This window comes from Lynx canadensis, chromosome B2, assembly GCF_007474595.2.
Source record: "Lynx canadensis isolate LIC74 chromosome B2, mLynCan4.pri.v2, whole genome shotgun sequence".
Taxonomy (NCBI): domain Eukaryota; kingdom Metazoa; phylum Chordata; class Mammalia; order Carnivora; family Felidae; genus Lynx; species Lynx canadensis.
In genome coordinates this window covers 87,872,507-87,895,205 of record NC_044307.1, presented here as the reverse complement: position 1 = coordinate 87,895,205, position 22,699 = coordinate 87,872,507, and the positions used below count along the sequence as shown (strand labels likewise).

Below are 22,699 nucleotides of genomic sequence, written 5' to 3'. Positions count from 1 at the left end.
TATAAGTTCATCTGGTTGTGCATATATCTTTGGATTTATAATTTTATCTTTTCCCTGTCTCTTTTATTGGGTCTTAAGTTGTAGGGACAAGGAACAAGTTACATCTTCAACTTAGCCATGTGGGGAAAATCACGTGATTTGAAGCTGACCCATCTGGATGAGCTCAGCAAATGGTTAACCTCTCTGAGTCTAATTTTCTCAACTAAAAAATGGCAGAAGTGATCTATTGGTAAGGATTCCCAAGAGTGCTTGCAAAGTGTCTTCCACATAGTAGAAGTTCAACGTACATATAACATCTGTTATTACTACACTCTTTGTACAGTGCTATTAACAGTGCTTAAACTATAGCTTTGCCTATTCCATAAATTTTATTCACTGGGTGAAGGGAAGCAAACACTTGAATGTCTCCTGTGGACTAATTTTTCTACAAATATAAACAAAAAAGCATAGTTGTCATGTAAAGTCATTCATTTCTTCTGTATTTAAGAAAGACTTCACCAGAAATAAACAAGGAAAACAGATTGAGACATTATACTGGACCATCACCAAGTATGTATTACTAGAATGTACTCTGGTCCCCATGCTCTATATTACATGTAGCAGAAAAGGCACATGAAGAAATCTAAAGATGGAAGAACTACATTTCTTTATGACCTTCTTTGAAAGATAAACTCCTTGGGGAAATACAATTTATTCAGATTATCAAGACCCTGCTGTGCAAATCTACAGTCTGGGAGCACACTATGGAGATCAAAAAATATTTACTTTATTCTGTTGGGTATAAAAGCTTTTAATGAATGCATAATTAAGGCAAAAAAGTGTATACAGCTTTAGAAATTCCACTGCTGAGCCAGGCCATTAATATCCAAGGCACCATACCCGGTTGTGATTCCACCTGTTTCCTATTTGGATTACAACCTAGTTATAAATCAAGGTATTATGTGACTACAGGACCTGGTGCTGCAAAAAGGATTGCACTCCAGGAGTAGAGGAGGCAGCATGAAGGGCTTTGTTGTGGGTGTGTGGGCAAGCGCTGGCCCCTTGGAACATGCTGAAACAAACAACCAAATAAACAAAACCAAAACATTTTAATAGCCTTGGGATGAATCACGTAGCAAAAAAATTAGCATGTGTATTATGTATATAAAGGGATCTGTGAGTTTCCTCTATAAGATTTTACATGAGGGTTGATGGGGTGAAGTTAATTTTTATGAAAGAAAAAATGAGCAATTCATTGACAATGCAGACCACATTACTTGTGATATAATAAAATAATGTAAAAGTGGGTATTTTTATCTGGTATACCTTATTTTTATCTCTGCATATATATACAGAGAGATATATTTGTATATAAACATATACATATATCTGGACAACTATATATTCTTATATTTATACAAATATGTATATGATACATTCTGATTCAACTAAAACAAAATATTAGCAGCAATTGAAAAAAAAACCACTGGAAAAAAAAACCCTCAGCATGCTCTAATTCTTGGAGTCTTTGAAGGCCTATTTAAATATATTTGTGGTGTATAACAGAGGAATTCTACAATTAGGTTACTAATACATTTTCATAATCAGTGTATGCATAATATCCAAGGCTCATGAATAATTTTATATTGTTCTTTGGGAAAGTCTTTAGTAAGCTGGAATTCTAGGAAGGAAGCACAGAGACATGGCCACCATCAACAACTAATAATTCGAGCCCCACTCACCATGTGTGGCAAAATGCTATTGCAAAGTTTACTAAAGCTGGCTCAGCACATCAAGCAATTACCACTGAATTATGGACTATAGAGGAACTTAATGTACACATATTTTTCTTTCTTTAATTGAAAATAGTCTATCTGTGCAACTAGGGCTTTAAAATTTCAGTAACCATCAACTTTTTTTGAACTATGAGAGGCAAAATCAGGTTACAATTTTTTTTTAAAGAACAACATAGAAGTTATTATGATGTATTTCCTTACTTAGCTCTGGTATACAAAATCAGAGTGCTGAAAATTAGCTCAATTCTGTAGACAGTCTATGTGGATAACTGCACTTAATCATTATTATACATAAAAATGAGGATTGGAAGGGGGTTTTTCTTGGTTTGTTTCAAATCTGCATTGTCTTGACTTTTTATATTTTTGATGTTGTGAAGGATACATAACATCGATATTTTCATAAGTACAAACTAGGACCAGTTTGAATTTATCTGAATACGAGGACACTTTTGAAATCCAAGTGTCAGTGATTTACCAGGCACATAATTGACATGGTGTGGCAACAGCGTCTAAAGCAGTGGTTCTCATACTGTGGTCCCCAGACCAGTATGTCGCGGTCAGTTGGGATCTTGTTAGAACACAGATTCTCAGTCTCCTCACCAGACCTCCTGAATCAGAAACTCTGGGAGTGGGTCCCAGGAGTTTGTTTTAACCAGCCATTCAGGTGATTCCACATATGGTCAAGTTTAAGAACCACTAATACAGAGTATGCATTTGAGTAAAGAATGGAATGACTCTATATTCTTGCAGCAAAACAAATTGACCCCACTCCTTCATCCCAGCCTCTGCAGCGGGCAAACATACTGAATGCAGGAGGCTAAGGCCAGGGTACCTAGAGCTGATTTAATGAAACAGACAAGCAGTCATTTTCCCAGGGCCTGAGCACACATCCTTCAATGTGGGAAAAGGCCAGAAACCTGTTCTAAAGGACATCTGTGGATAGAGAATGAGAAAGGGGGAGGAGAAGGTTCAGGAAGGAATGACAAATGGGAGGGAGGTGGGCATGTCAGTAGCATTCTCCTAGTAAGGAATAACTTATATTTTTCTTCTTTTAAACAAATTCACTGCTTTCATTTCCCCTAGTTAGGAGACCTTAGAACACCACACAACTACATTATAAAAAATTCCTACCACAGGGAGGTTTCATGGCACCAGAAGGAACACAAACAAAGATGCATTTTTAAGCAACTACTTTATGCTAAGCTAGAAAGGAAAGCTGTTTTTCCATTTTTTTTTCTTGGATTCTGTATATGAGAATGAGGCAAGATGTTTTATTTCCAGGAAGGGTGAGAGAAATGGTAAAACAAAACTGCCTAACTACAAAGCAATAGTCCCACGTAAATGTGTTGCTTTTAAAAGCACTGATTTTGCTATTTATTAAAGTACAATTTCAGTGTATGTTTTCACAATTCAGAGGCAGAGAGAAAGTGATGGTTCATTTAAATTATTTGCGACGTTTTTCCCCCTAAAATAATCAATACATGCCCTTCTACAAAATCAAAGAAAAGGGGCTAAAAGAAAAAATATCTTTTACAGAATGGTGATTACTTTCAAAATTTTCAGGAACAGACTTACTTGTCCAATATGCTGTCAGTTGGAGGTAGGTAGTAAATTTGCTGACATTTCCAGGAATGAAGGAAGACAAGAGTGAAGGGACAGGGGAAGAAGATAACTGTAGAACTAACAGAGGAATTCACAAGGGAAACGATGCATTCTATTGGCTCTGGTTTCTAGGGCACATACTATAGGCTAATACTGCACTATCTCATTGAATCCTCCAACATCCTTAAAAGGTAGATTGTATACAAGATCCCATATCTGTATTTTACAGATGAGGAGTGGTGGCAAAGAGGTTAAGTAGTTTGCCCAAGGTCACATAACTCTGGGACACAAACTTGTATCATGGGGAAATAGATAGGTAAATAAACACAGACAATATAATGTGATCAGCACCCTGGAAGACTACTCATAATTAATGAAGAAGAGAGAAATCTGACTCCAACTAGGTGGACTGACCGGGCAACTTCAAAAGAGAAGATAACACCTGAGCAAGGTACTTAAAGGTTAAAGAGGAATTCATAAGGTGACAAAAGGAGGGAAGAATAATCCACCGAGAAGGAGGCTTCATACAGAGTTTCAGGTACAGAGAAATGCATGAAGTTCATAATGACTGTGGCATCACACACAGGTAGTAATTTTTTTAAAGGGCTAAAGAGATAGAAGTTTCATAATAAAGATGGAACCTAGGTGTCAGATTAGAAGAAATGAACCTTATCCTGAGTTTGTGGTGATCTACTGACTAATGAATGATTTTAAGCAAGACTATGACATTATCAGCCTGTTTTATTTTTGTTTTTTGGTTTTTTTTTTGTTTTACAAACCAGTCAATTAGAATTTTTTAAAGCTATTTTTACAAAATCAGTCAAACACTTTCAAAGGAGGTAGCAGAATAGAGCAAGAGTGAAGGCAGATTCATTGGCTAGCAGGAAGTTTCTTTAGGAAATAATGAAAATTTAAATGAAGACAGTGGTAACAAGAATAGAATGAGAGGGATTTAAAGCACTAAGAGGGTTCATACAAAAACCTGTACACAGATGTTTATGGCAGATTTATTCATAACTGCCTACACTTAGAAGCAACCAAGAAGTTCTTCAAGGGATAAATAAACTGATACAACCAGGTAGTGGAATATTATTCAGTCATAAAAATAAATGGACCATCAGGCCACAAAAAGATACAGAGGAAATACGTGAAAAGGCTACATACATACTGTCTGATTCCAACTTCACAACATTCTTTAACAGGTAAAACTGTGTAGACAGTAAAAAGATTAGTGGTTGCCAAGGGTTGAGGTGGGAAAGGGAGGGATGAATAGGCAGAGCACAGAAAAATTTTAGGGCAGTAAGACTACTCTGCATGATACTGTAATGGCAGATACATTTCATTATACATTTATCCAAACCTATAAAATGGACACCACCAAGAGTGAACCATAATAATGTAAACTGTGAACTCTTGATAATGATGTACCAGTGTAGGTTCACCAATGAAAACAAATGTACCACTTTGGTGGGGGATGTTAATGAGGGAGGTTATGCATATGTGGGGGAGGGTTATTAATAAGAAATGTCTGTATCTTCTCAATTTTGTTGCAAACCTAAAACTGCTCTCAAAAATTGCATTTAAAAAAGTGAAAGAGGTTGAGTTGAAAGGTCTTGGTGACAATGTATGTTGGGGCACAAGGAGATGAAGGATTTTAGGATGACTCCTGGGTTTGTAGGGTTGGTTCACACTCAGAAAGGTCATGTGCCCTGTGATATCCAAGAAGAAATCCTGATTAGGCAGCTAGCCCCGAGATGATAAAACATGCCATTCTTGGGTAAAATAAGAATGGAACACATCAGGGAGACAAGAGAGAAAAAGAACAAGGTTGGAAACCTATTGTGTAACCAGGTGATAAGGATCCAGCTTGGGTTTTAGGGAAATAAATTGTTTTGTGGGCCATTAAAGTGACTTAGATTCTTCAGCAAGGTGTTGATTAGCCTTAGACAATAGGCTGGGGGCACAGGTGAGCTACTATCCAGAAAGGTAATCCAGACCTGACAGATGTCCGTGATAATGAAGATTTTAAAAACAAGGCATACTTAACAGCTGTTTAAGAAGCTAACCCAATAGAATTTAGAAGGATTCATGAGACCATGGAGCAGTGTAAGATTCTAGCAAGGTTTCTGCTTTGGGTTACTATAAGGATGGAAGTTTTCTAACAAAGATGGGGAGGAAAGGGGAGTGTGTGAGACTGCGTACAGATGAATATAAAGTGTGGGGAGGGGCAGATACCAAGTGCAAATGTTGGCTGAGCAAAGAGGTCTGGCGCTCGGGAGAGGGGACTGCAATCAGTAGCCCTCAGCATGTGGATGAAAGAGAGCGACAGTAAGCAGAGAGCAGTACCAGCATGGAGCCACTGTGCCCGGATGAAGAGTGAAGGAGCTGCTCAAAGAAGAGCTTATATAGGATCTGAATGAAAAGAAGAATTAGGAGAGAGTCTTGAGAAAAGAAAACTGTAGCAGAGTGGAGCTACCAATGTGGAAATGCTGTAGAGCGGTCACATTAAGACACCACAAGGGGCCCACTGCCTTTGATAATTGGGCGGCTTTGGGACCTTTGTTGGAACAGCTGTTGAGGAGTAATGAGGCAGAGGACTGAGTTCAATAGGATTGAAGAGTGAATAGAAGATAAGGAAGTACAGACACTGATCACAGTTTGGAAGTGAATGGGAGAGGGCTGTGATACTGAGAGGAGAAGAGAAGTCTGTCCTATCTTATTGATCCTATTTTAAAAACCAAAGGAAGGAGCCAGTGGAGAAGGAGACATTGAAACCACAGGAAACACAGAAGCACACAATAGAGTCAGGGGCAGAAAGGCTGTTTAGTCTTAGAGGAAAAGGCAGACATTTGAGTAGAAACATATTGAGGGTGGATGGTGGGTGGGGGTATGAATATCTCAAATGAAACACAGATTTTCTTGTAATGCCTCTAATTTCCAAGTATTAAAAACAGAATTAAATGAGATTGATATTTGTTTGCTTTGTGTATTGATTCTGAACTCCAGCATTCATAAAACATTGAAAACGTTTTGCTTTTGAGAAAAACATGCTGAAATTTTAAAATTGCCCAGCTAACAACGTTAACTTTGAATAAAAATTACTAGTAGGAGAAAAATCCTTCAAGGCAATCTTTTTTCTATTTAAAAACTTAACAAACAAGGATGATACAGTCAACCTCAGATTATCCACATAACTAATTAAAATGCCAAAATGACCCCTGGCCAGCCAGCATGCCTCTGAATTGCCACTATTGACATCCTTTGGTATGGACTTACAGAATAAAAGCCAACCTAATAGCATATGAAAAAAGTAACTGGGATCTTAAAATGGCTACTAAAAGATCTTATGGTACATATTAGAGCCAAATATTAATGTTATTTGGCAAATATGACATTTTGGATTATCCGTGCCAGAGAGCAAGTACTCTCAACTAGAGCAAATAATTAGTAGTTGGCTAAGATATACTAGGGCTGATACATTTCCATCCTTTCCGATCATTTTCACTGATTAAAAAAAATCCAAAATATTAAACCATTTGTAATATATTTTCCAAACTTTGTACTCTAACTTTCTCCAAATAGAAAAGTATCAGCTCCAGTGAACTATGGAACAGCATGTGGTTGGTGTATTTGATTAGGGGCATATTAAATATATATGTTGGTACAATCATTTGTCTTATCTAATGTGGAAAAAATAGCTCAGTGTTAGAGAAAAATGAGCATGAGTTCTAACTTCTCAACCTTGAAGATAAATTATTCTATTCAGAACACCCACCATGTATTATATATTTAGGAGATTCTGTTAATTTAATAATTAAAATTATAATAATACATTATTTGGAAGAGATAACTTTCTATACATCACTATAGTGTTACTTAGTTAAATAATCACAACCCTATCATAATGCTGTAAAAGACGCAAGATCCTCAGTGCCAAATGCAATTCCCACAGAAAGTATTTCCAACTTACAAAAATGTATTCAATGGGTAAAACTAATGAAAGACTGACTTATTAATATATTTTTTTCTCCTAATATAAAATCTCAATATGGAAAAAGCAGGGCAAAATTACTGAGTGGATGCACTATTCATTCCCTCAATACATACTGCTGTGAACTGAACTGTAGCCCTCCAAAATTCCTGTGTTGAAGCTCTAAGCCTCCACGTGATGGTAGTTGGAGATGTGGCCTTTGGGAGGTGATTCAGAAGAGTGAAGGGCGGGGGAGGGGGCTCATGTGATAGCATTAGTGCCCTTATCTGAAGACACGTCCAAGAGCCTGCTGTCTCTCTATCCTGCAAGAACACAGCAAGAAGGCGGCCATCTGCAAGCCAGGAAGAGGGCTCTCACCAGAACACCACTGCACTGGCACCCTGACTTCAGACTTCCAGCCTCTGAAGCTGTGAAAAATCATGTCTATTGTTTCAATCACCCAATCTGGGGCATTTTGTTATGGCAGCCCAAGCTGACAAATACACATCCTGAGCTCATGTGATGAGAAGGAAGGGTAAGACATAGAGGGCAGTTAGGCCTGATCCCTGCCTTCAAGAGCCCCGGGGTAAACTGAGGTGGGCGAGACATTCTGCAACCACATTAACCCATGAGGAAATTGATGCAAAAGCGGCAGTCTAATACTTTCAGCCTCTGTGAAGCTATTTCAAGGATCCAGTGCTTCTCAAAGTTGAAAGCGGAAAACATACATTCTTGGTAAAAGAACAGTAAAACCACCATTTATGGGGGAAAAAAGGAACAAAATATCCAGAATTCTAATATCCTCATGAGAGACTAACATTCTATAAACCTTTGTACCTTCACCGAAGAGAGAAAAATGACGAATTCTCACGGTAGCCCATTTAGTGTAAACTAAATGAAGACAAGGGATGACTAATAAGCATCAGTCACAGAGGAGGGAGATTTAGGGCACGAAGCTGTTTGCTCCCTCTCACTCCTTTACGTTCTTGGCTTCGGAATGATTAATAGCCAGAATTTTGGCTTTGCTTTACTAGATGATCCAAATGTGCACACTGTAAACAGAACAACGCCTTCAATCTGGCGAAATGATCTTTTACGCTTGTAAAAGCAGAAAATAAAACAAATGGAAAAAATAATAATAAAACAAATGCCCCTCTGTTTTCCTGGTGGTGATAAAACGCTCTACCTAAAGCACGCATGTCCCTTCCCTCTCCCTTCACAGCAGCGCGTCTCCTCTTTCAGGTCACGTCTTTCACATAAAAGTGCTAAACTAATGCCGCTTAATGACAAATTAATGTCCATGAATAAAAAATACACCTCTAATAGCATAGAGTAATTTGCCATTACAATATCATCATTGGACATGCCCCTGGTTTAATACGATGTATTTAATTCATAACCTAATGAGTGATATATAAAAAGAGGGAGATGAACCCTGCAATTACATTTATGTGAGTCTGTCACCTTATTTGTAAAACCTTAGAGTCATTTACATTCAAATTAGAACAAATGAGTGATTTCACAAAGTGCAGTGATAAATGACCACAGCAGCCCAAGACAAAACTGTATTTCCTGTGAACACATTAACAGTTTCCTATTATTTGTTAAAAATTACACTGCATATTGCCCAGTGTGGTGTGAATAATGACTTTTTTACTGATTAGGTCAGAAGACTAATATGTAGCAAAATAAATAATTTTTCTTTTCATTTTTTCTGATTTTTGCTTTAAATTAACTACTGAATTCTGGTGGATTCATACTGCCACCTGCTGCCTAGGAATAGACACTAAGAGTGTTTTCCTATCAAAAGGAGTTTATTCACCACTTTTGTGGCCTTATTTAGAAAGTCTACGTGACTGTTCTTTCTTTTCAGTATATTTCAACTGCATGTCATACTCAAGGCTGATACTTGGCAAACAAACAAAAAAAACCACTTGCTAATTAAACAATAAGATATGCTATTTGTTCTTTGGAGGAGGTGGTACAAAATATACAAACTTTTTTTTTTTAAAGCTAACTACAAAAAAAAAAACATTTTCAGCAAAGCATGTGTCTCCTAATGCACCACTTTCAGGGGATACAAAGTCCAGTGGCCAGTTCCCCTGATTTTATGGCACGTGCATCAGGAAAGGAGAAGGTGGGGGAGGGTGTGTGTGTGTGTGTGTGTGTGTGTGTGTGTGTGATGTTTTCGTTGCTCCTGCTCCTTGGTACAGTCTGAGGGGGCTGAAAGCCTCTGCCTGTCACCTACCCTTCTCCCCTAATGACAAGTCCCAGAATGAAAGGTCACCTTAGAGGCCAGAGCACACAGTGGGCTAGAAAAGGCACTAAGGTTGCCGAGGAGGCTGGGGAGAAACCAGCCTGGCCTCAGAGATGAGGCTAAGGATGTTCCAGAATGGTCCTCAGAGGAGCTAATGGGCCTTTCCACTGGATCAACATCCTAGTTCTGAATTGAAGTTTTTCCATCCATAAAAAGAAAATAATAGTCACCTGCTTTAAGGGGTTCCTTAGCAGAGGGAAAATGAGAATCACTGTCCAAAACATTTAGTATGGAGAAGCCCTCAATAAAAGCTGTTTCCCTACTCTAGGAAAGCTAATGATGGTTCTGGGGACTATGGTTTGGCATGGAGAGAGGCTAGAAACATGCAGACCCTTCAGGAGGATATGATGAACTCATCATAATCTATAGCCAATAACAATGAGAGCCTCCAAAAACAGTAAGAACATTAGTGATGAAGAAAAGGATCAGATCTGAGAGGTATTTGGGAGGTAGAATCAACTGAGCTTGGTAACTAATTGGGTATGACGGTGAGGAAGGATTCTAAGACTACGTCCAAATTTCTAGACAACTAGTAGGTTGATGGTACTATCAATAGAGAAAAGGATATGTTAAGTTTGAACTGCGTGTATGGTATTTAGGTGGAGATGTTCAGCAGCTAATTTTAAAAGCCTAGGAAAAATCAGAGTTGGAAAAACAAACTGGATTCAAAAAGTCTGTAACGTTTACCTGAGGGACTCACTAAACCAGGGGACACACTAGGTACCACTACATCTGTAGCCTATCACTCCCGAGGATGGTCTGCAGAGTTCCTTTATAAGATTTAAAATAGTGAATGGCATGTATAGAAACATGTATACTCTGAAAAGCAAGCTAACTCATGCATTTTACTGAACCCATTTTGAAGACAATAACTGCTCTTTAATGAATTTAATAAATTGCATCTTTCTGATGAAATTTTTAAAAAGAGCACCATGTACAAGGAAGAGGAGCAGAAGGAGGGAGGAGAAGGGAAATAAGGGTTCATATTTTGTTTGGACCTGGATCTCAAACAGCAGATGAAGGTCGACAGGTCATGCATATTAAGAGTACGCTAACAGGACAGGCCACATAGGAGGGTCATCTGGAACTGCATGGCCACGTGGGTGAAGAAGGATACAAACCCGAGCTGTTGTTGGTAAATCCCCTTATCTTGGGACGAGGCTAGTGCTGTAGCCACTGCCCATTCCAAGCCCCCTCCCCCACCAATACTCATCTTTCCCACCACTGGTCTCCCCATTTATTCCTCAAACATGCACTGAGAACCTGTGTGTTCACAAGAGCCTGGGGACTAAAAATGAATAAGGTGAAGGCCCCACAGCCTAGGAAGCTAATTCAATGGCTGTCCTCAATGCCTGAGGAGGATTGCTCCCACGGTTTGGGGTCCCTGCCCTCAGCAGCCTACCAGAGGGAAAACAAGAAAAATAAGAACATACAGTGGACTCAAGTGCCCCTTCCACTTGCTGGGGGTGGCAGCAGTGGCATTTACATCTGCACAGAGGAGTTTCAGGCCAGGCAACAGCTGATGACTCCAAGACTGAAGGAGTGTCAACCACAGGGTTCTCCTTAGACTTGTTTTTTAATGAGCACCAGAGAACAATAGGAGGGATCAGAGCAAGGTCTATCTTTCACAACTCTGGAAGAAAACCAAAGAGTGGTAATTTCAGAATAACAGATAAGACCAGACATCTTATTGGGGAGAACGGCTTCACAGACTCCTAGTTGGACAAAGTACTAAACAAGAATGGAGAATATGTTAGCCTTGATTGATAGGGCACAACTTCTCTGGGTAATTTAAGCACTGAATATTTTTCATTGTAACAAAAATATTTTAATACACCCGATAAAATGGTCCCTTATGAAATTAAGAATCAGTTGAACGATCATACCAAAACACTGTAAGTAGGGAGTTATAAGACTATATCAAAATATAAAAGCAGACTGACCCACTCTGGTAATTTTACAATCCTAAAAAAGAGGAAGGGTATATGTTTTTTAAAAGACTGACATAATGAAGATTTCTACATACACATGGCTTTGGTTCCCTTGAGGTTTTCTTCCCCAAGTTGGACACCATGCAACATCACAGATAAAAAGGAAAAATAAAGTTCCATGAGAGAACAAAATAGAAACACTGGAGAAAAGAAAGTGAAAATTTCAACCATTGATCAAGTAGGATAATAATAAGCAAACTGTCCACAAAATATATCTATATGCAAGTGACATTTTTCCTCAACATAATAATGAACTGCAAAAATTAAGTTCCAAAGCGCACAAGTCACTTGGTATCTCAACAAATTCATCTGATGGGGTAAGGGAAAGTACCCATGAACTTCTGATGTTCATCCGGAATGCTCATTTATAGAAATTACAGGTGTATGTAAACACACACACACACACACACACACACACACACACACACACACACACACTGGTATATACACACTATTCTAACATGCATCACGATAATGAGCACTATGACCAAATTTTTGGCAACATACATTATTGAATATTACCTGCCATGGAAAAAGTGAATCAGGTGATGATGCTGAAGGCTCAAGTTGCAATATTTGATGTAAAAATGTCAAATAAAAGTAATTTCAATTTCACAAGTCAAACACACACCTCTGAAGTCTTGTAACCTTTCTCTGTTATTCCCATTTGCTACTTGCAGAAAGGGATTAAAAACAGCTCTCCCATACCACCCAACACTATTGAGGGGAAAAGAAAGGAAAATAAGATGAAAATAGTTAAACATTTACTGTTAGATTAAATGCACTGAGATAATGACAAAACTTTCATCTACTGTGTTTGAACTGTTTCTCAGGTGACCGTGGCTGACACCCCTCACACTATCTCACAGGGAAGCACTGGCTCCCATTTCCCAAGGTTGCTGGGAAGATGCAATCAGATGATACACAAGAAAGAGATTTAGTAACTACCTCCCTAGTGAGTAACGGAAGTCAACAATAATGACTTTCTTTAGAATTAGAGAAAATGACTAGGAAGAAAATAAAATAATTGGGCAGGAAAACAAATAGGATTTTTGTACTTACTAACATGTCATATGCACAAGGACAGTAGAACTAAATTGTGTGGGTTTGTCGTTTTTAAAAATGTATTTTCACTGTTGCTATAATGCTGTAATAAATGCAAATAAAAATCATGCCCGTGGAGGAAATGAGAGATCCCAATATAGGAAATTAGTACTTAACTCTGTAAAATAAAAGAGCCTCACAGCTACACTGTCTGCCTAAGACATCCCATATCTTCCTACTGAAACAAAAGTTTTTATCCAAGAACAAAGAGTGGTCTCCGGAATCAGAAAGGCCTATCACTCACCAGCTATATCACCTCAGGCAAACTGAGTACTTTGAAAAATCTCTGACTTTTCACCCATTAAAATGTGCAAAATTGTTACGAAGGCTGAACATGGAACACGGGTGTTCAGTGGATGGGCGTCTTCTCCCTCTCCCCCTCCCGGAGCCCCTCCTGATCATCCCGGCACAGCAGGGGAAGGAGGGCACAGATCACTTAGCACTTTTCCAGCACTTACTGCCTGGAAAGTTCATGCGGTAATTAACTATATATGACTTGGTGATATATTAGCTACTGTTGCTGAAATCTTAAGTGTCTATCCAACTTTGTGTGCATTTGGGGTTATTCCTGCAGCCAGACAACACTGCTTCAAAGGAAGACCCTTCTCAGTGTCATCTCCCAAGTGCCTCGGCAGCCAACCCTGGGCACGACTGGTGAGTTACTCTGCTGCCCAAGGGCAGTGAGGATCTGGGGTAGGCAGGGAGTGTGGGGGACATGAGAGCTTCAGTTGCCCTTCTGGGAATCTCTTGGCCTGTGTCCTAGAGAAATTCTACTACAACAAGCCACCCTGAACTTCCATTTTACGGTCTTGGCACAGGTGAAGTGGGGGAGGGTACAGCTGATGACTGCAGGGGGAAGGGACACGAAGGGCACAGTAGCAGGATGAAAGCTCACATACCTGGATGAGATAGTGGGAACATAAATTGAGAAGCTCCAACAGCTGTAGGTGACTGCCAGCTGCTAATACATCCTGGATCACACCTGGCTCCAACAAAATCTGTTTTGGTTTTTAATAAAAAGAAAGCTATCAGTTACTTACAAATTAATACTTGCTTAATATGCAAATACACTGTATTTAAATTGCTGCTGAACAGCCTATATCTGAATTAATATTGTGCTTTATTATGGAAGTCAGTTCTTTTTCTTCTATTCTGATTGAGCTATGCCCCCCACTCAGATAGCTGAGTTGTCACTTCCAGAACCCATTTCTTATGTGTAAAGCTCTGCACTTAACCACTTATTTTTGTAGGAAGGCATGAACATTTGCAAAGAACAATTCTTAAAATTCTATTTGTGATGGAGGTAATCTTATAAAATGAAAAAGAACCAAAGTTTAGTTTTTCAAAGTACATTTCACAATTTTGTAGGTCACAGAAACAGTATTGTTAACAGACATTTTAGGGAAAGGGGGCTTATGTTTCCCCCTTTCAATAGGAGACCACAGCGGCTACTATTCCATTGTACTTCGGAGTCCTACAACAGCAAATTTCAACCAAAACCTTCATGTTTCTTTTTCCCAATCTCAGATTCTCTAATCCTTTCCACTTCAAATGTAAGAAGGAGAAACCGCATTTTCAGACTACAAAGAAATCACAGAGAAGTAAAGTTTCCCCAAAACACTAGTGATACCACTTCTGCCTTTTTTTCTGGCTAAGTCCAACTTTGTGTCTCCTGTTGCCAGTTCTTGAGCTGCTGCACAGGGCTGGAGGCAAACACACAACCACAATGACTAAATTCCTTTTACATGCATGACTGCCAGGCACAAAGAGGCCAAAAGTCCTGCACCTGCCATCCCAACCCACCCCCAAGCCCAGGGTTTCCCAAAGTCTCATCTCTGCACGAGCAGCACCAGCAGCACCTGGGAACATGTCACAATTGCAAATTCTTCCATGCCTCCCCAGACCTAAATGAATTAGAAACTTTCAGGGTGAGGGGCGCCTGGGTGGCTCAGTCGGTTGAGCGTCCAACTTCAGCTCAGGTCACGATCTCACGGTCCCTGAGTTCGAGCCCCGCGTCGGGCTCTGGGCTGATGGCTCAGAGCCTGGAGCCTGCTTCCGATTCTGTGTCTCCCTCTCTCTCTGCCCCTCCCCCGTTCATGCTCTGTCTCTCGCTGTCTCAAAAAAATAAATAAATGTTTAAAAAAAAAAAAAGAAAGAAACTTTCAGGGTGAGGTCCAGCAACTAGTGTTGTAACAAGGTCCCTGGTGGTTCTGATGCACAAGGGAAGCCTAAGAAACACTGGTGTGGTCAACTCACTCTACTCCTTCCCCCCTTTCTCCTCAAGCCTCCACCTGCTCCTTTCTCTCCTTACCCTAACCCCATGATCTTCCAAAGGTTCCCAACACCAAATCTATCAAGCCACCTACCATATTTGTATCAGCACATTTGGTTTTACTCAACATTCCATTTGTGCACTAGATCTCAACCCCTTCTGCCAGCAATTGGCCCCTCTTGTTCCCACAGCATTATCTGTTCTCTTTTTACTGATGATAATTCCCATCAGCATACAAATATGCCTTTATGGCTTTTATTTCAAGAAATAAAAATCCCCTCCCTTGACCCTACAGCTCCCTCCATGCCCCCTTCATAGCAAAGTTCTTCAGGAAAGTTGTCTATACAAAACACCACTATTTGCTCTACTCTGTTCTCTCTTGAAACCACTTCTGTTGAGTTTTGTCCCAATGTTCCCCTAAAAATGTTCTCATTCTCATCAAGGTCACCAAGGATTTCCAAATCCAAGAGCCATTTCTCAATACTTATTATTTATTAATTTTTTTAGAGAGACAGCATGTGCTCACAGGTGCACACAAGCAGGAAAGGGGCAGAGAGAGAGAGAGAGAGAGAGAGGGAAAGAGAATCTCAAGCAGGCTCCACGTCCAGTGCAGAGACCGATTCAGGGCTCAATCTCATGACTGTGAGATCACGACCTGAGGTGAAATCAAGAGTTGGACGGACACTTAACTGAGCCACCCAGGCACCCTACCATTTCTCAACATTTAATCTTACTCAAGTCAGCAGCAGTTAGCAAAGCTGCTCTCTCTCCTGCTGGAACAATTTCTTCCTTTGCCTCTGTGACAGCACTCATTCTCTGTTTCTTCTACTTCATTAACTATCCCCTCTCCATCTCCTTTCCACCTGTTAAGCTTTGGGGACATCCAAAATCAGTCTCCAGACCTCTTCTTCCCTCTCTCCACTCATTCCATGGATGATCTCATGTAATCCCATGACTTTAAAACTATCTGTACACTCATTACACTCACATTTTTTTTTCCTCTAGCCCCAACCTCACCCTTGAACTCCAGACTGTGATATCCAACTGCCTATTTCCACTTGGATATCTAATGGGGAGCTCAAACTGAAGGTACCCCAAACTTATCTCTTGATCCTCTCTACCAACAACCAAACCTGCTCCTATCCCAATCCTACCATCTCAGCAAACAGAAACTCTTGGTTACTGAGGCTATAAACCCAATCAATTCCTGACTCCTCTTACTTTCCTCACACCTCACATCTGATCATCAGCCACTCCTATTGGCTCTATCTTGCAACTAGTTCCAGAATCCAGCCACCACTTAATACTACCACCATCGTTATCACTCTTGTCCAATCCACGGTCTTCTGAGATTTACTAGAATAGCCTCCTAACTGGTCAAACTTCTTTCTCCTTTGCCCCCTTGCAGCGTTTTAAAAATATCAATCAAATTGACCCTTTAAAGATATGACTGAAATTATGTTGCTCCCTTATGCAGAACTCTCCAATGACTTTTTATCTCATTGGAAAAAAAGCCAATCTTCACTGTAACATAAATGTTTCTGTGAATACCCTGAGCACCTGTGTGTCTACAACTAGTTGCTGTTTTCTCTGCCTGGGTCACTCTTCTTCAAGATACCAGTATGGCTCACTCATTCATGACCTCAGACCTCTGTTCAGATATCATCTTACCTGAGAGGACTTCTGTGGCCATTCTAGGTAAAAGAGTACCTTGCTCCCCATCACCCTCATTCCTTATCTCCTTCCTTTGCTTTATCCTTCCTAGTACTTACCACCTCTCGACATCATATGTATTTATTTATTTGATTATTTTATGTTTCTCCACCCACAGGATATAAGATCCAGGAGAGCAGGGACTTGGTCTATTTTGTACCTCCAGCACTGAGAACAATGCCCAGCACATAGCTTTCCATATTGATAAACTTATTTCCATAAATTATTGATGAATTAATTTATCTCCCGATATATTTTTAAATTCAGAATTAATTTCATTGATTAGTAAAATGTAAGAAAAAGGGATTATAAATTATATTCTGTACTAAAAAAGTGAAAAAGTTAAGCACACATGGCAAAAATATCCATGCTCATCCTGTTCTCAAAATTCTTTATAGCTCCTTTCCCATCTAGTCAGAAGGAGAATCCTGAATTTCTCCAGCTCCTCGAGGAGACAGGCTTTGACTGACATTCAGGAAATTATCGCAGCTCCCATCACAGAAGCAAGGATGTAGTATATTCTTGCAGAAGAGGCATGGCCTAAGGCGCAGAATGGGGAATAGATGGATTAGAAAGGTTAGTCTTAGCCTTTAAATCCTGTCAGCTGTGCTTATTTCACACGACTGGCATGCATGATAACCTTCAAGGCTCAGCAATGCCAAACATAAAGACAGATATCACAGACAGACAAGATGAATATTCCATAGCATGTGTAACATGTCCAGCGGGCTCACTTCGAGAAACCCTCACAGGAGGCACCCAGACAGGGATTGTTTTTGCCTTTGTTTCTCAGTTTTTGTTCTGTGCGTTGTTTTTTTGTTTTTTCTTCTTCTCTTATTATAAGTTTTCCTAGAAGATGCCTTAGTGCAGAAAATCCCTAAGTGTGTTTAAAGGACACAGTTTGGAAAAAAATAGAAACAAAACAAAAATCAAACCCCTACCAGGAAAGCTGGGTCACACCTATGGGAACAGGATGCGCATTGGCAAGCCTCACTTGCACTGAAGTCTTTCAAATTCAGCTTTGTTATCTTTGGTGACTGGTTGTTCTAATATATTTTTCCAGAGAATTTGTGTTTGGGCAGGAGTACAAACAAAGGTTTAATCTCCTCATGATTTACAGTATGATGAACATGCCTATCAGCTTCTAGAAAACTGGCCAAAAACAGCCTTCTGCAGAAGGAAGCGATCTCAAACACACCCATTTGCAGAAGACAACTAAGGCAGCTAAGTTTAAGTGCTGCAAAGCATATGCTGGTTACACTTAGGCCTTTCAGAATCATGTACCCATCAACATCTGGTCTGGCACTCAAACCAGGACAGGCAGGGGGCAAGGGTCACTCGAGGACCACCTACAGGAAGGGGGGTGTCCCCTGAGAGTTCAGAGCATTAAGTGGTGGAATGGCAGCTAATGGTAGTGGCTTGACACCTCCAGTCACTCATCAAATTGGAGGAGTTTAGCTCAGACAGAGGTATCAACAGGGGACAACTCAAATGTCTGAATAACCAAAGACATCAAGAAATGTATCATGGATGCATAAAGCCAAGTGGTCCAGAAGGCAGTGGGGGAAGGTACAAACCATTAAAGCTGCCAAACTGGATTCGCATTTCCTCTTCCGTCAGTGACATTCGCGTCCCTGGGTGGAAGCAGAGCTGGGACTTCTTCAGACCGGACTAAGAAGTTTTGATGCAATCTTAGGTGGGGTGTGAGCACCTCTTGTTCACAGGGCCATCTGGATGGAATATTTTCTCCCTGCCATCCACTCACCTCTGACCTCTAGATGGCAGAATACAGGAAGCTGAACTTGAAAGGGGGAGCTGAAGAGTGCTTGCTGGGGACATGACAATCTCATTATGGAACCTCTCCTGCAGTTTGTGGCAAGCTAGGTTATGTGAACTAAGGTCCACATCTGACGCCTACCCCAAATTCTGAGACTCCGCATGAGTTCCCTAAGAACTCGCCAGTCAGTTATGGCCAGGGTGATGCTGGGTGGTCTGACAAACTTTAAGTAGACATAAAAGCCACAAAGTGGCTAGAAGGCGGTGGTCTCTAAAGATACCACTGTGAGTTATTACATCAGAATTCAGTCATGAGGTTGGTCCAATTGCCCAGTGGAAGGAGGCACTCTTGAGTACACAATCCAAATGTGTCCTCTGGACACCAATCTAAGCAGGGCTGGTAGTGGAGAGCTGAACTGGCACAATCTCTAACGAAGCCCTTCCAACCTGGAATGAGGCAGGGGCTCCTGGTCCCAGCAATACCTTCAAGCAGGACATGGGGCCAAAAGACTCCTGAAAGAGGAGAATGGAGCCTGAGGTGAGATTCTGCACAGGACATGATGAGATGGGTCATCTCTGTCAGCCCAGACTCACCCGCTGGGCTCTGGGAGGGTGGGGTAGGGCTGACATAGCACACAGACCCCAAGGTGTCCCTGAATTTCCTTCTTCAGCTTCTTCTCCCACATCACCAAGCATCCACCCTCTTAATTCTGACTTGGTGTTCTTCTTTTTCTTCTCTTTATTTTCTCTCCCACTTTCACCTTGCTTCTTGGATTAGCTACTGGCAGGGACTGCATTTAATAGCGATGGCAAGTCTCAGTGCAACATTTTTTTCTGCCTTATGAACAGATGTATTGGCATCTTCAGAAAATTTTGTATCTCAGTTCTTCGAAGTCATCTTCTTCATTTCTTGCTTTAGGAGGCTTTTACAAAATTTTTTTTAACGTTTATTTATTTTTGAGACAGAGAGAGACAGAGCATGAACGGGGGAGGGGCAGAGAGAGAGTGAGACACAGAATCTGAAACAGGCTCCAGGCTCTGAGCTGTCAACACAGAGCCCGACACGGGACTCGAACTCACGGACTGTGAGATCATGACCTGAGCTGAAGTTGGCCGCTTAACCGACTGAGCCACCCAGGCGCCCCTAGGAGGCTTTTAAATAACTTACTTCTAGATTTATTGATAGAGTAGCCTGAAGAGTCGAACACATTAAAGCCAGAAAACGTCTCTACGAAACATATAACTGTGCATACAGCAGCATAAGCATTTTTGCAAGCATCCAAACAATTGCAAATTAGATGGTCTTAATACTATTTATAAGGATAAGGGAGCACATTTTTTCTCTTTTTTTATGCTTTGTCTCTTTCGGATTTTTTTTTTCTACGTAGTATAGAGAAATGGTAAATTATTATGATTTTGAATATCTAAACCATCAAGTAAATTGAATACAACAGTGCAGACAACTTTCAAGTGATCAAATATTTAAGACGCATAAATGAAATCCTTTGCATAAAGCTTTTCAAAAGACTTCTTATAGACAGAATAAGATCTAGCTATGTGAAATTGCCATCAATTTAGGTTTTGTTTCAAAGCCGTTAGACTAAGGATTTTTTATCCACCAGGTGGCGCCTATGTTTAAAGCAAAATTATTTTCTAAATTGCTCACATATTGCACGTCTGGAATTGACACCCAAAGTTTATTTTTAGAAACGAACAAAATAATTCAAGGAAGGATAATAAAACATATGAATTCTACTTTCTATATGTCTCTATTATTTGGGTAATTGTTCATAAATTTTTGCTGCCGTGCTCGATCTGAACAATACTAATTAGAATTCAGCAGATCTCAACAAATTAGGTCCCAATTTACGGATACAGTTCAAACTTTTTGTCCTTGTATTTGGAAACTATCATGATGTGGCCACAACCTTCTTTTAAAAATGTATTTCCAATGATGCAGCCTATGGTCCCTTTACTACAGCCAACAGCCCACTGCTCTCCACACTGAGGCAGCACTTTTTTCTCCACCTCGAATGCCCTCCTAACTTCTTCAGTCTCCCTATTTCAAAATTCTACTCGTTCAAGATTCTAAGTTCATTTCCTATACAAAGTTTGCAAGGTCTTCCTCCACCCCAGCCTCCAGCTGGGATTAATCTCCGGGGACTCCAAACTACCAGAGATGTATACTGGTGTATAGTGAACTAAGTCCATGGCTCTAGGTCACACTGCCTGACTTCAAAGCCTGGCTTCTACACTTGCTGGCAGAATGAGATCAGGAAAACTACTCAATTTTGTGTGCCTCAGTGTCCTCCTCTATACATGAAAATAAATATTTATACCCAAAGATTGTTTTAAGGACTGAGAAAATGCATATGTATCATTATAACTGTGTGTGGCTGTGTGTCAACAAAAGGGCTCAAAACCAGTATGTGACTTACATTTCTCATAAAATGGATTAAGCAGCTTGGAGTACCACCAAGCCAGACTACTTGTATTCTATTTGGCCAATCGTAGGCCATAGTTTCAGGTTCACAAAATGGCTACTATACCTCCAGGCATTGCATTTGCAGTCAAAGCATAAAGAAAAGAGAGGGCAAAAACAAAAACCAAGTGCCAGTTGAGTCTGTCATTATTTACCGGGAAACAACAGATCTCCTACAAACTCTGCTACATAGACTTCCATTTCCATTTCATTTGTCAGGACGAGGTCATGCGGCTACCCATAGTGGAAAAGAACCTGGGAAATAGGACTCTTTATGGTTACACTCACTATTGTTCCAAATAAAATTGGAATTCTCTAGAAAGAAAAAAAGGAAATGGATATCATACAGGCAACCAGAGCACAGGTCATGGCTCTTAGCACAGTATCTATTTATGGTTAATCTGCGATAAATGTTAGCTGTTGTCTGTTTCCTTTGCATGTAACTAAGTGTTTTAGCCCTGAGTGAGTTATGTGTGTATACCTTAGTTTTACCTATCCTATTTCATGTTTGTTGCTATTGAACATGCTAGAAGAGCACTCTAGATTTACTTATTAAAGGAATTCTCAGGCTTAAACAATACAGTTCCTGAGGAAAATGTTAAAAAATGTCAAACACCTCTATGGAGGAGCCTGCTCAGATGCTAATCCTTAATAAGGATTACCTAATTGAAGGAATTAAATAAAAGGGCACAACAGACATTTCAACTGACAGTTGTAATCATATGTTTAAGTAAAGGTAACCTATGGGTTGGGTGAGGTATATAATGAATTTGTGATTTGATTATTAAGTCTTTACGTTACAAATTTTGTCAGGTGGCTTTCCTCCAAATATACCAGTACACTTATACAAATTTCTAAAGGATCTCAATATTAAACTTTTAAAAATACTAATTTATCTTCAATTTATAGAAAAAAAAGAATCCATGTATTCTTTTCCATGTATTGGAATACGAAAAGAGAGAAAACAAAGTTGATTTTCACAATATTTTTCAAGAATGTTAAAAGCCACAAAGGTAAAATAATAATAAAAATATCCTAGTAAAAAAAGAAAAGTGTGGAAATTGCTTTGAGATTCTATAATTTTTCTTCCTAAATTTATACATCCTCATCTTGTTAATTTGAAATTTCTAAGGTTACAGGCAGGTTACAGAAGCACGCCCTTCTCCAGGATGCTGAGAAGAAACCTAAGAATAAATAAGGACACTAAGACTCCACTGCCAGGAAACTACATGCTGCCTTGCCTGCAAAAATTTCACTTAGGACCATTAATGCAATTTAGAGGATGTTTCTGTCTATAGATGTTGCTGCTGGGACTAGTTCTTCCTTTCCTATTTTAGGACATGCCACAGGATGACGGATGAAATACTCCAGCTAGGTGCTCCAGGAGAGAGAGAAGAAAAAAATCAAAAGGAATTATGAAGCTGTGGTGTAACTATTGCTACAATAGGGGTAGGCACAGAGGGCTGTAGGAGTACTTGGCTGAAGACAATTCATTTCACCGAACTTGTGAAATAATTCTTCATATGAAAAAACTTGGTTCTTTTATATTGTATGAACAACCCCCACCCCTTTCTTTTGGCTCCTTCTCCATTAGCATGATCCTGGCATTTCAAAGCTCTGAGATCAATAGGTCTGTCAGACAGTCATTTCCAACATAGTTTTCTTCATTATGTTTAAATTAATAAAATATATTATTT

General features: G+C 39.8%; 1 protein-coding gene across 2 annotated transcripts in view; it reads right to left on the bottom strand.

Moving 5' to 3' along the window:
* Window positions 1–22,699, bottom strand: part of KLHL32 (kelch like family member 32) — a 202,231-nt gene that overhangs the window by 109,597 nt on the left and 69,935 nt on the right. For both annotated transcript variants that reach the window (XM_032593222.1, XM_032593223.1), the window contains exon 4: window positions 13,659–13,757. In XM_032593222.1, the coding sequence (XP_032449113.1) occupies window positions 13,659–13,757 (99 nt within the window). The remainder of the gene's footprint in view (window positions 1–13,658; window positions 13,758–22,699) is intronic.